General features: G+C 42.5%; 1 protein-coding gene across 1 annotated transcript; it reads left to right on the forward strand.

The window, feature by feature from the left end:
• Positions 1 to 2,420: 2,420 nt before the first annotated feature.
• Positions 2,421 to 5,935, forward strand: LOC120314209 (cyclin-dependent kinase 4 inhibitor B-like). Its single transcript, XM_039357057.1, has 2 exons — positions 2,421 to 2,582; positions 5,000 to 5,935. Exons 1-2 carry the CDS (start codon positions 2,460 to 2,462, stop codon positions 5,264 to 5,266), a joined length of 390 nt encoding a protein of 129 aa, XP_039212991.1. The 5' UTR covers positions 2,421 to 2,459; the 3' UTR covers positions 5,267 to 5,935.
• The last annotated feature ends 7,865 nt before the right edge of the window (positions 5,936 to 13,800 follow it).

The following is a 13,800-nucleotide window of genomic DNA, read 5'->3' on the forward strand; positions in this document are numbered from 1 at the left end:
CCCTGGACTGCAAGGCGATCAAACCGGTCACCTCTGGAGGAGATCAACGCTGACTGCTCTTTAGAAGGCCAGATCCTGTAGTTGAAACTCAAGTACTTTGGCCACCTAATGAGAAGGAAAGACTCACTGGAGAATTGCCTAATGCTGGGAAAGATTGAGGGCAATAGAAGAAGGGGACAACAGAGAATGAGGTGGCTGGATAGAGTCACTGAAGTAGTCAACTTTGTCGACTTCGCAACTAACAACAACAAATTACAAATCAAGTCCAGTGATAAGAGGATACCTGAAAAAATGTGCCAGTTCTAGAAAGAACAACATTCTGAATAAAAAAGATAATAGAGGATAGCATATCTATATCAATGTATTGTATAATATGAAACAAAGTATTCACAGAAGCAGAATTGGAAGAACTGCAAAGAACTACCCAGGGCAAATAAATCAGCAGTAGAGGAAGCCAGCATAGCTATTGAATCATTTTTAATCTCAAATCAGGCCCTCTATTCTACCTACTTCTCAGAAAAAACAAAGCCCTCTAATAACAAACAAGAGGAATTGAAACAAAGAATAATTGAGTGTCTAGAACAGCACAAAGACAACAGAATAAGATTGCCTGCATTGAAGCTTGTTCCAAAAAAGTAGCTAGCACAAATATTAAAAGAAGCCAATACTGTAATATCAAATATAAGTACCAGCTCATTGCAAGAAACAAACCAATTTATGTACAGCATGGCTGCAGTTACAATTAATGGTTCTTGCTTAGTAACCAATGAAGTTACAACACACTCTGCAGAGTTACTTATGATCCATTTGGAAGTTCCAATGGTTGCATCACACACCTCCTGTAGTCACATGATTGCATTCTGAGTGGTCAGCAACTAACTTGTATATACAGCTGTTTGCAGCATCCTACCATCACATGACTTTGATATTCTGAATTTTTTGCCAGTTTCTGACATGTACTTCAAGTTTCCAGCAAAAAAAAAAGTCCATTGGGGGAAAACTGACTCATTTAATGAGTGCTGGAGAAAAGTTCATAAAATTGGGCACGGTCACATAGTGACCTGCTTAATAACAGCCGTGACTAATGATCATAATTCTTGGCTCAATTATAGGTAGTATTTGACTTACAGCCATTCATTTACTGATTGTTTGAAATTACAATGGCACTGAAAAAAAATGACTGATGACCATATTTCACACAATCACTGCAGCCCCCCCTATGGTCACATGATTAAAATCTGTGCGGTTGGCCATTTTCATACATTTATGGCAGTTGCAATATCTAGAGGTCATGTGATGGTCTTTTGCTACCTTCTGACAAGCAAAGTCAACGAGGAAACCAGATTCACTTAACAGCCATGCTACTAACTTTAAACAAGGGCAGTGATTCACTCAACAACTGTGGAAAGAAAAGTTGCAAAATGGGACAAAGCCAATTTAATAATTGCCTCGCTTAGCAACATTTTGCCTTTCTTATCAACGACTGTTAAGTCTGAGGAGTTATTGGCAGGTGGTTGCCTGTTTGAATTCTAACGTCCCAGAGCTCTTGGCTTCTGTATTTTCTATTACTTTGTCTACTTTTTGGGTCCCACCAGTTCTTGCTTACAGGCAAAGGGTATTTCTTGCAGATATTCCAATGCACTGTGGTTGCTGCTTTGTCATCACGCTGTTTGTAGCCACATTTGTGAACATCTTGCAGCAATTAACTAGAATTGGGACCCAAATAAGTTGGCAGAGCCAGGTCTTCAGACATTTCCAGAAGACCAGGAGGAAGGGGGGGGAGGCTGCCTCACCTTTTGGGGTGGGCAGAATGCTCCAAAGGGTGGGGGCAACCTCAGAGAAGGCTCCCTTCCTGGACCCCCCACCACCGCCAGTCGAAATTCCTTAACAATCCAGATTGTTTGTTTGCTGGTTAAACAGGCAAATATTTATGGGATTGGGAAGAAGGGGGATTCATAAGCATCTAAGTCAGAGGTTCTCAACCTTGGCAACTTTAAGACTTGTGGACTTTTAACTCCCAGAATTCCTCAGCAAAGCTGGCTGAGGAATTCTGGGAATTAAAAGTCCACAAGTCTTAAAGTTGCCAAGGTTGAGAACCCTTGATCTAAGTTGACCTGCGGGTGGCTGGGGAGAGCTCAGTTTTTACACCACCCGCAAAGAGGACACATGCTCTTGCAAAGAGCAGCCTTGCTGCAGTCTCCTGAGTTGCAAAAAAAAAGCGAGGGTGGGGGTGGATGGCGGGAAAGAGGGCACTCTTCGACTTTCGCCGTCACAGCCCCTCCCCTCCCCTCCCCTCCAAAAAAAAAAAAAAAAAACCTCCACGGTTACTATCCCTGCTTCCTTTCTAAAGGCGTGGATGTAAGTGTTCAGCCAATCAGATTCGCCGGGGGCAAAAATCCGGGGCGGCGGTTGGGGGAAGGTGCTGAGGGAGAGGGGGCAGCAGATCGGCAACCTGCAGAATGAATCGGTCCGACCGGCTAAGCCGAGCAGCCGCGGAAGGCAACGTGGCCGAACTGCGAAGGCTGCTGGACGAGGGCGCCGACCCCAATGGGCTGAACGCGTACGGCAGGAGCGCGATTCAGGTAGAAGGGCGCGCAGCCTGGACGGGGCGCTCGGTCCTCGCTTCGGCTGTTCTTGGGGTGGGGGAGGGCGGGGGGGGGCGCTTCCCGTTTCCTCCGGAGGGTGTCTTCACCGAAGGGAGGCAAGGCTCGAGTGTGCGCGGACGGGGAAGCTTTTTTTTTTTTTTTTTTGGAAACGTCGATAAAGAGAAAATGGACGAGAGAAAATGGTGAGAGAAAATGGATACCAGCCATAACGGGGCTTGGCAATGAACGTCGGCCAAGGGCAATTGCGCAGCCCTCTCGCTCTAAGAGCGCCCGAGCGCCTCTCGGTCGGAACCTGGACGGGGCTTGAGGAATGTGGGTAGATCTCGCTTCCCGTTGCTTTAAGGAAGAGGGGCCCTACACTTAAAAGCTGGGAAGGAACCGTCGTCTGAACAACGTTAGGCTTTCAGCGGTCTATTTCTCTCTCCCCTTCGCCCCTTCAAGCTTCCTGCCCCTACTTCCAAGGTTGGGAAGCCAGAGGGAAGAAAAACGAGCCCCAAAAGACTTCTCGGTGGATAACACGACGCCGTTATTCCTCTGAAGCAATTCCATTTCTACACACACACACACACACACACCTATTTTTATTTTTTATTTTTTGCAACGCGGGCACGACTCTCCCGTACTTCCACTTTGCGTGGGTTTTCCTCGTGGGATTTAAAACTCTGTCAGATCTTTGCAGGGAAAACCTGCTTCGCTGCGCCTCCAACAAACAAACAAATCGCCTTGCAATAAATAAAGCAAAAAAGCGACTTGGTCGTTTGACACGTGCAGCAACTTTTCGTTCTTCGCTGAAGTTCCAGTAATTTTCTTAAAAGGGGGTGTGGGGACAGGACGCCCCGGAAGACGTGAGCTTGGCTATGTTTGGGGTTTAAAATTAGTGGGAAACCAGAATTCCCCCAAAATTAGAAATATCAGTCCTCAAAAGAAAAAAAAAAAGAAATACAGTGAAAAATAGCTGCTTTTCCTCACGGTGCTGCATGCCTGCATTTTAATTCCCGTTATATATTTGTTACTTTTGTTGTTGTTCAGTTGCTGACACTTCTGCTTTTGCCCAAGCTCTACTTTCCTTTTTGAGCAGCGTTCAAGTGCAAGTATCGTGCAAGTCAGGATGGTGTGGAGAAACTCGAGGAGAGATGAGTTTGGGTAGAAACAATGCCAATTTAATTTCCTGGTATTTTTGGAAAGTGGCCAAAATCCTTCAAATGTAAAGCAGTGGATATCTTATATAGACGTCCGTTTCACGAGATTTAAGGAAAAGTGTGTGTGTGTGTGTGTTCACGCGCGTGCGTGTGTGGGGGGCGTTTCCAACCAACTACTTGTTCTGGCATTCCTTTGGGGTTTTTTTCCACGACAATTGTCCATGTATAAATATACACAGCATTTGAAAATTATGCGTGCACCATAATTCCTCCTATTTAGAGGGAGTGCTTGGATTTGAATAGAGCAGCTGTCAGTCAAGCCCCAAATGGGCACAGACAGGATTATCCTTCCGGCGCATCCTTGCAGGCTTTGTCCTGGGACGGGCCAGGATTACTTTAGCATTGCAAATTGTTGCTTCGAACAACTAACTTATTGCCTATTGGGAGATGGGCCGCAGCTCCCCTAATCCAGGACAATAAAAACATTGACTTGGTAGTCCAAAATATCATCAAGGTATTAGAGCCCAACGCTCTATCTGTTGGCTAAGAAGCAAGGCTTCCTATTTTGGGTCACTAAGGATAATGGTCTTGTGGTTATTGCCTTCCTGAACAAGTCATAGTATACAGTAGGTAATTCAAGTCGTAATGCCTAGTGGCTTCTTCCACACTGTCACATGCAGCCACAGCTTTAGTTTGGCCATAGCCCTAGGTTTTTTGTTTTTTTTTTTTTGGTGGTGGTGGTCTCCCATCCATGTACTATCTAATTTATTCCTACTTAGTCTTTTGAGGTCAGCCAAGGTTGGTTTGATGTTGCCTCTTGCCTACTGACACGGAGCAGAAATTCCCCCGGTTGAGGCGCACACATTAACCCGGCGCTGGAATCTCTTGCGACTCCGTCGTTGTGTTGTGATCCTTGCAGTAAGGGCTATGTGAGTGTGGGTCAGCGCCGAGAATATCTTATGGTCGAGCTCCTGCTCGGTTCTGGATTTTCTTGTTATTCCAAAGATCCTTCGGCCACAATTACGGATCTCTCCCCACCCCACCCCCCTCACCCCCGGTACTGGGAGAAGAGTAGAGACGCCGAAACTTCAAAATGAAGAACCGAGTCTAGGAAGGGGTTCGATTCGCAGTTGTCCCGGTTAAATCCATAATTTTTTGCCTACTTAAGCTTGAAATCGGCTACCCGAGGACAAGCCCAGTCCACGGGTGGAGGGGTCGACTGACAACACCTCTCTCTTCTTTCCCCCCGTCCAGGTGATGAAACTGGGCAACCCCAGAGTGGCCGAGCTGTTGTTGGAGAGAGGAGCGAATCCCAACCTGCCGGACCCTTCCACGGGCTCCCGGCCGGTCCACGACGCGGCCCGCGAAGGGTTTCTGGACACTTTGCAGGTGCTGATCTCCGGCGGAGCTCGCCTCGACCTGCCGAACCACTACGGCCGCCTCCCGCTTCAGGAGGCTGCAGAAAATGGGCAGAGCCACGTGGTCCATTTCCTCACCCAGCGACCGACGGACAACGCTTAGAAGCTGCTGGCCGGGGACTCCCCAGTCCAGCCCGGCGCGCTGATCCGCTGCATTGGCTCCTTTGCGTTTCCCTAAGTAGCTGGGGCAACATTTGAGGAGGGCGGGGGGGGTTGACGGCCTCTCCCTTTAAGCTGAGAGACGGCTTAAAAAAAAAAAACACGCCAGTGAGGTCAGTTCAATTAGTCAAAGGCAAATTAGTTCCGCTCCCCGAAAGGGAGTAATTAAATCAAACTTAACTGCAAGTTAGTTAGTGTCAAGATAGTCCATCGCAAGATAGTCAGGCTGAAGAAGAGGCCCTATCTTGAGTTTGTTGTCTGTTGACTTGAATAAGAAACCCGTCTTTCTTATCCAATAAATCTTTCATTTCCACTGCCGGCTGTCTTCTTCCTTCTTCTGTTTGATCCTATATTCCTCTCTGGGCTGCCCATGATTTCAAAAGAAATTTGGATTAAAAATGAAGGATGTCCAGTGTATAATCTTGGTTTTCTTGGGCAGAATCAAAGCAAAACACAAAGCAAGTGTGTGGATTTGCATCTGAGCACCGGAGACTTTTTTTATATAGATAAAAATTTTTATTATTTTTTTTTCATCAACATATATTAATTTTTCCAATCAACAAGTTGTCTGGAGTTTGCTATGCTAATACATGTTCAATTCCTAATCCTTCGTTCTCTTCTCTAACCAAGAATAAAATAAATTCCAAATTTGATAGTAGTCTGTATCTTCTTTATCTTTCAACCTCATAGTTAATCTGTCCATCTCTGCACATTCCAATATTTTCCTGATTATTTCTTCTTCTGATGGCAGTCCTTCATTCTTCCAGTATTGTGCAAAAATTATTCTCACTGCTGTAGTGATGTGTAAAATTAAATATAGTTTCTGCTTATTAGTCTTTTCAGGCATAATGCCTAGTAAAAAAATTTCAGGTTTAAAATCCACTTGTTCGCCTAATATTTTTTCTAACCACATATGTATATTTTTCCAATAGGCCTTTGCCTTACCACATGTCCACTAAATGTGGTAATACGTAGCACCGGAGATTTGACTGCAAGGTTGTAAACTATAATTATCTGAACCTTTAGATAATTCCCAGACAGATAAACAAGTCCCCATCATATTGTAACACTTTAATTCTGCATAACTCTGAAGGCAACTCCACTAAAATCCACTGTGTGTGTGTGCTTACACTTAACTAGGGTTACAGTTTTGTGCAGTTACATTAAAGACTGCACCTGATCAATACCTCAGTGTTGAACTTCTAAAATCTCGAGAATTCTCTTACAAATATGACATTAAAGGGCAATTCTACATAGGCTTAAGCCTCACTGGAAACAATATTTAAGTTTCCCAGACCTTAACTTAATTGTAGTTTACTGTATTCAACAGTAAACTGTATTCAATTTCTGAGTTTGTACAACGTAAAGCAGCATAAGTTAAATTGGTTGCCTAATTTGTAGTTCAGTAGATCAATATAATAAGAGATAACTATATCCCAGTAAATATTAATAAAACTTTAGTGACAAAATTGTAAATCTTGCAAAGCCATAATATTTGGGGGGGGGGTTTACTAATATCTTACTGTTGTTGTATCCCAATGGTATTGTCTTTATTGTGTTTTCAACTCTATTTTTTCTTATGCTTTGAGACTTTTTGACTGCTTTTCATAGAAGTAGGCTTAACAAACAAATGAGTGAGCCTTAACTTGCGCCACTTATATTGATCTTAATGTTTTCCCTGTATTCCAGAGGAGAGTCACAAGATATATAAAATTCATTAAACTTTGTAATTCATTCCCATGAGGATAAGTCAAGAATCCAGCAGTAGCTCAGGCAGACTATGGAGCTATAAAGGGGACAGTAAATATCATGTTAGGATAGTTTTTTTGCTGAAATCAAGCAAGGCTGGGTAGTGTTACAATTTGATAGTGGGGAAAAGATTTGAAACAACAGAGAGTGTCAGGAGCTAATACACCTATCAAATCTATGTGTGCTGGATTTTACATGTATTAGGTTTCTAATGAAAATCTAGGCATTAATCATAGCAGGTCTGAACTAAAATGACAAAGTAGTGCACACACTATTGAAAGGTTCTTGCTGGCACAGGTACACAATAATTCAACACAGAGGAGATGGTGTAAATAATCAAGAATAACACATTGCAGCACTCTTTAGCTTGGGTGAGAATACTGGTTAAGGCACCAGGCTAGAAACCAGGAGATTGTGAGTTCTAGTCCCACCTTACGCATGCAAGCTAACTGATGACTTTGAGCCAGTCCCTCCCTCTTAGCCCAACTCACCTGTTGTGGGAATAAAAGGAGGAGGAGGAGGGAGTAGTAATTGGTATGTCTGCCAGCTTATTTATATATATAAAAAATAAAGGCATGATTAAAATAAATATATATTTTTAAATATAATCTTATTGAAATGTCTCCTTCACAAAAGGAGCCTTGGCACATCAAACCAGCAACACACAGATGTGGAAATCAGCTGATTACTGTCAATGGGCAAACTCTTCACATGATGAACAATAAGTCAGAAGAGACAGCTGAGTTGATTCCACAGTAACAGCTCTTCAAGCTCTTCACCAATTGCCTAAAAAGCAAAAATAGAATCTGTTCTGTGCGGATGCATATGTGTTGTTTATCTTTGGCCCTCTGCAGCCTTTGGGGGGGGGGGAACCCTGAAAGTAATTTTTTAGAGGTATCCTCAGGGGTTAGGTCATAGTTGCCATCTTGACTTTTTTTGAACCCCCCCCCCTTTCTGCTTTACACTCAAAAGATTATCACACAATGTGTCTTCAGCGTGATTTTCATTTACTTGACTTTCAATCACACCTAACTATAATTTTTTTTTAAAAAAAATGAATACTATGTATGGTTAGAATTATACAGTGACATAAGAAGTGGAAAAAAGTTTGACAAGCAGTTCTTGTTTCCATATCAAGTCATGGAAGATGTTTTGCTGGTCTATTCTTAAAAGTGATGAATCCTCTTAAGCTCTCTTCTCAGCATCCTTGAGCCAGCAAAAAAAGGCGATAAAGCCTCAAAACTGTAAAGACCTTCAGGCTGACTCAGTTAAGGGAATGCCAATTTAATTTAGGGACCTCAAAGGATGTTATTAAGTCTATCTCAGCTTTGGGCTGAGGGTGTAAAAGTCATTAGTGGCATTTCCTATACAGATGTCAGAATTTTGTGTCACCAAAATGCCGTTCTCAGGACCCTGAAGTACAACAGCAGAATGGCTGGTGAAGATGACAGAAATAGCAGAGATGGCAAAATCAATTTAGAGAAAGGACAATAACTACATACAGTGACTGGCAACCCCTTAAATGCTTTTTGCTAAAAAAAAAAATGAACTCATGATTTATGGAGTTGATTAAAAATGATACATTATGGAAAGAAATTATGTATCTTTAGAGAGAGTGGATAAAATATAAATATACTTGGAACTGATGTTAAGAGGATCAGAATCTACTTCTTTATAACCTTTCCCTTTTCTCTTGCTTTCTTTGGATTTTTTATTCATTTGCAACTTTTTTTTACTTTCCTTACTTTTCACTTTCAAAAGTTATATCGCTTTTACTCTTTTAACAATTTCTTTAATAAACATTAAGATTCTAAGTGCCTTTCTCCACTGCTCAATAGCACAGTGCTTAAACCAGTATGACATTTGTTGCCCCTGTTGAAAGAATAAGGAGACAAGGGAGAAAATTAGTTGGCAGGAAATGTCTCTGTCATGGGTAGCTGCCAGTGACAGTGACATATGCATTCATTTAACCACAATTCACTTAATTTGCCTAGCTAGATATTGTCATCACATGGTAAATTCTAAACTAATCATATTGTGTTGATTTGTGAATAAGGTGAACGCTCACCAAGTTAGATGAGTTTTTAATATCTCACTTCCCATAACAAGTTTCTAAATTAATGACTCTCTCCAGGACTACCTTACAAATTCACCAGATCTTAAAAGAGATCTTAAAAACTAATTTGAGATTCATGCAGGCACTAAGGTCATTCAAAGATACTGCTCTAATCGTGCCATAAATCCGCCACGCTTCTGGAAGAAAGATTTATCTCGCTCAGGTTCAATTTGATGCACTCCAGACATGTTTTCTGTCTTCATAAGCACCGCTGAGTCCTTGAAATCGTTCAGCGCAGATTCCTCCCTTCAATTCTTTATCTCACTTTAATATTTAAGTGCATTTTTATTTTGGCTTCCCCGAAACAACGAGATCTATCAAAGGGGGTGGGGGGGGGGTGAGGAAATAGCACTGGTCTCGTTTCCTTAATCACTCGGTAATCGTTGTTGATAAATTTCCTCCCTTCTCTTCCTGATAAATGAGCCTAATGGGGGGAGGGGCTCATTCGTCAACGTGAGAAGGGGCGGGAGGAAGTTGCAACACATTCCCTAAAAATTAGGAGAAAAGAGGCGTCATACATTTATTAGCAACTTCAGGATTTAAGGTTCAGTTTACTTTTAAGTGCATAATTTAAGAGGAGGGGTATTCGTTAGCGTATGTTTGGCAATCCACGGCTTTTCTTCTCCGATTGCAGATGGAGAATTGGACGCGCTCCCTAAGGAAGAGGCGGGGAGGGGGCGTGTCTTCTCCATAAAAGGAGAGAGAGAGAGAGAGAGAGAGAGAGAGAGAGAGATCGGAGGTGGGGGGAGCGAGGCGAGGCAGAAGGGAAGGGGGCGTAAAAAAAACCTTCGGTCAGCAAAAGTTGGGAGGCGTGTGTAGAAGGAAGGAAGTTATTTGAAACCTGTATCACCAAAACCGGTTTATCCCGCGCCTTCTTTCATGGACAGATTTATTTTTTACTGTAGTCAATGACAGGGCATACATGCAAATCTTATATATTAAGTAGGCAAGCGTCTCGAACCAACTTCTGGGCGTCTTATATACAGTGCGTAGTGCCTAAATTGGTTCATGTGCAAAGAAGGAAATAATCGCGGCAAATAACTGGGGGATTTGGGTTAGGTGGCGGTTTGGTTCAGCTGAGGAGGTAGGGGTGGGGATCAGCGCGGAACAATACAGGAAAGCATGTCTGAAGGCTTCTGTTTGATCTATGATCAAAGAGAATATATTTCTATTTCCAAAATCATCTGATAGGAGAACTTTGAACCATGTTCAAGTTATACCTCTTCATGGTTCACGGTCTTGTCGTGGTGAAGGGGCTTGCGCAGCTCCAAAATGCTTACTAAAAATTAAATTGTACTGCATCCATTAAGACTTGCTCACAAGTCAATTGGTTACGTTTCAAGTTTCCTAGATCAGTAAATCATAGAGTAACGGTCTTCCTGAGGCGGCAGCCAGGATTGTGACTTAAGTATGGAAAGGTGCAAGGAATATTTAAAAAATATATGTCAGTAAGGGAGATAAGATTTGTTTGAATATTGATATTTGGATCTTCACTCATTTGTAGCTGACTTGAAAGAAGATGTGTGTGTGTATGTGTGTGTGTGAATGTAACCCAACCAATCAAAATGGCAGATTCTATAAAATGCAACATCTTCTTTCCCTCCATCCCATCTTTTATCTTCTCAAGCTAACGAGAATGCTAATTAGTTCCCTGCACACAAAAAAGCCCATAGCGGTTGGCAATAATTCTGTAAAACTATGCCAGGAAATCTGCTATTTTATGGGCTTATTGTGTATTTTAGAGCAGGGGTCCCCAACACCCGGTCCATGGACTGGTACTGGGCCGTGACATGCCGGCAACCAGTCCACACAAACAAGCAAAGCCCCATCTGTGAGATGCTGGCAGCACACAAAACCATGCCCTCTCTGGTCTGTGGAAAAATCTTTCTCCATGCAACCGGTCCCTGGTGCCCAAAAGGTTGGGGACCTCTGTTTTAGAGAGTATTCTGAGAAGGTGGTTTTAGAAAAGTATTTGTAGAAAGAATGTAGCAATAAAATATGCATAACTAGTATAGCAGCCCCTCCTTCTCCCAAAGTATACAAACAAAATCAAAGGAGATCAGTGAAGTAAGCAGCACCTAGATAGGCCTACTAAAACATTAAATGTCACTGTATTCTTTGAGTTTTGCTCCCAAGGGAATTGGATACATTTCAGTTCTCTGTTGCCTAGATCAGTCCAGGGAAATCTTCTTTCTTAGTAGGCCTAGGTCAGGGGTAGACAACCTTGGCTCTTTTATGACTCGTGGACTTCAACTCCCAGAATTCCTGAGCCAGCATGGCTCAGCTTGGAAACTCTCCATTTCTCCTCAGCATGGCTGGCTCAGGAATTCTGGGAGTTGAAGTCCACGAGTCATAAAAGAGCCAAGATTGCCTACCCTTGGCCTAGGTAAAGCTGCTAGTATTTTACTTGATACTTTACTTTTCCTTCTTTCCAGTGACTGGTTTTTCTCTGTCACTTTTTCTTTCTTCCGTTCAAACCTATCTAATTTTCACAAAACGGCCTGCCATTTTCTTGGCAAGGATTTTCAAAAGTGGTTTGCCATTTGCCTCCTTCCTGGAGCTGACAGAAGTCACTGGCCCAAGGTCACCAAACTGACTTTGTGCCTAAGAGAGGGGAGTACAGAATTCACAGACCACTGTTTCCAGCCTGACGCTACGCCAAATTCTATTTTCAATAGAAAAATAGCAGTTTGTATCAGAATATCCATTTTCCAGGGCCATTTGAATTTGGCAACAATGATTTTAAGGCCACTGGTCCTGTTTTCCCATCTATCACAACAGGCTAATCACTGTCACCTTGCACCCAGCTGGACTATCAATCTGGCCTTCAATGTGGTCAGTCTCTTATTTAAAGGTCTAATATTGGAGGATATAATTTTGTCATTGTCTAAAGCTAGACAATTGCTCCTGGGGAGGAAAGCTATGGCAAATCTAGACAGCATACTAAAAAGCAGAGACATCACCCTGCCAACAAAAGTACGTATAGTCAAGGCCATGGTTTTCCCAGTTGCAATATGTGGCTGTGAAAGTTGGACCATAAGAAAGGCTGAGCACCAAAGAATTGAGGCCTTTGAACTATGTTGCTGGAGAAGACTCCCACAAGTCCTCTGGACTGCAAGGTGATCAAACCAGTCAGTCCTAGAGGACATCAACCCTGACTGCTCTTTAGAAGGCCAGATCCTGAAGTTGAAACTCAAATACTTTGGCCACCTAATGAGAAGGAAGGACCCACTGGAGAAGAGCCTAATGCTGGGAAAGATTGAGGGCAATAGAAGAAGGGGATGACAGAGAATGAGGTGGCTGGATGGAGTCACTGAAGCAGTAGGCGTGAGCTTAAATGGACTCCAGAAGATAGTAGAGGACAGGAAGGCCTGGAGGAACGTTGTCCATGGGGTCGCGATGGGTCGGACACGACTTTGCAACTAACAACAACAAAAGCTGAAATCCCAAATAGGTAGCAGTTCTTCCCCCCCCCCTCCTGCTTCGTTTTATGCTTTCTATTTCTGCCTCTTCTATTAAAGTGTGGGATTTAATAGAGATTTAAATTTGTTATTTTTTGAAAGCTTGTAAAGTTTAGTCTGGGAATCTAAGGTTGCCTGTCCCTCTCTCAAACTCTGGGTGGTCACCGTTCAGTCTGGCTTTTCAGAACTCTCTCAATCTCTGTAGAGGGAAGATAAGTCTTCACATCTTTACAATGTGTGTGGTTGGATGATTCAGCCACTCCTGTTGCATAATAAACTTACTTGGGAGGTAACGTATTTTCCCCTGATCTTAAATCAGTAAATAAGTCCCAACTGATTGACCGAAGAACTTTGCAATGTGGAACTTTGCAAAAGGAACATTGCATTGAGAATCAAGGGGCTTGAGAAACTTATAATTGGGGAAGGGGCCCCCAGGGGGCCCTGATGGCATCTGAAGATGCTGAGCCATAAAGAAACCTGGAAAAAAAATAGCATACTGTGTTAATGAAATGTGGGAGCTGAAAAAAAGCCGAAATGGTGGAAATGTGGGTTGTATTGCACTTTTGAATGTAACAAACAAAAGGGTGGGGCTTGCACTGTGAAACCACTTCTGCAATCCTGGCCTTTTTTAAAACCCTCTTCCTATGAATACTGCTATATTCTAGTAACTGGACTACTGGCAGTTTAGGAATATTGACTAATAAATAATAAGAAAAGGAAATTATAAAGAATTAATTTGTAACTGATATTACCGTTGGTCTCAAATATTCTATTATACAAATTTAAGGTGGACAAATAAGGAAAATGTGACTTCTCTGTGTCCCAAAGGCTAAACTATAAGTAATGTGTTCTAAATTTGGCATTCATATATTTTCCTAAAATATAAGAATTTACATGGAGCCTGGCCTTATCTCATAATTTTGGAGAGCAACAGGGCAAATTGAAAAAGCCCATAGAATTGCCTTTTTGAATTCTTTCTAACCAACTGCTCTAGTCCTAGAACAGAACCTCTGCCTCATACAAATGCAGAAGTTTGGGAGGTACACAGGGACAGGAAAGTATGCTGCCATGGATTCTTCAAATTCCAAAGAATTGTTTAAATCAATTTCTCAAACTTGACAGCTTAAAAGATGGGTCAGCTTCAACTCTCAG

Source organism: Crotalus tigris, unplaced genomic scaffold (assembly GCF_016545835.1).
Source record: "Crotalus tigris isolate CLP2741 ecotype Arizona unplaced genomic scaffold, ASM1654583v1 scf7180000018862.1388955, whole genome shotgun sequence".
NCBI classification, from domain to species: domain Eukaryota; kingdom Metazoa; phylum Chordata; class Lepidosauria; order Squamata; family Viperidae; genus Crotalus; species Crotalus tigris.

What these genes read in the sequence shown, in the direction of transcription:
- LOC120314209 (XM_039357057.1), top strand. Translation starts at nt 2,460, where the DNA reads ATGAATCGGTCCGACCGGCTAAGCCGAGCAGCCGCGGAAGGCAACGTG. An exon ending in ACGGCAGGAGCGCGATTCAG is followed by an intron (nt 2,583 to 4,999) that starts GTAGAAGGGCGC and finishes CCCCCCGTCCAG; the next exon opens with GTGATGAAACTGGGCAACCC.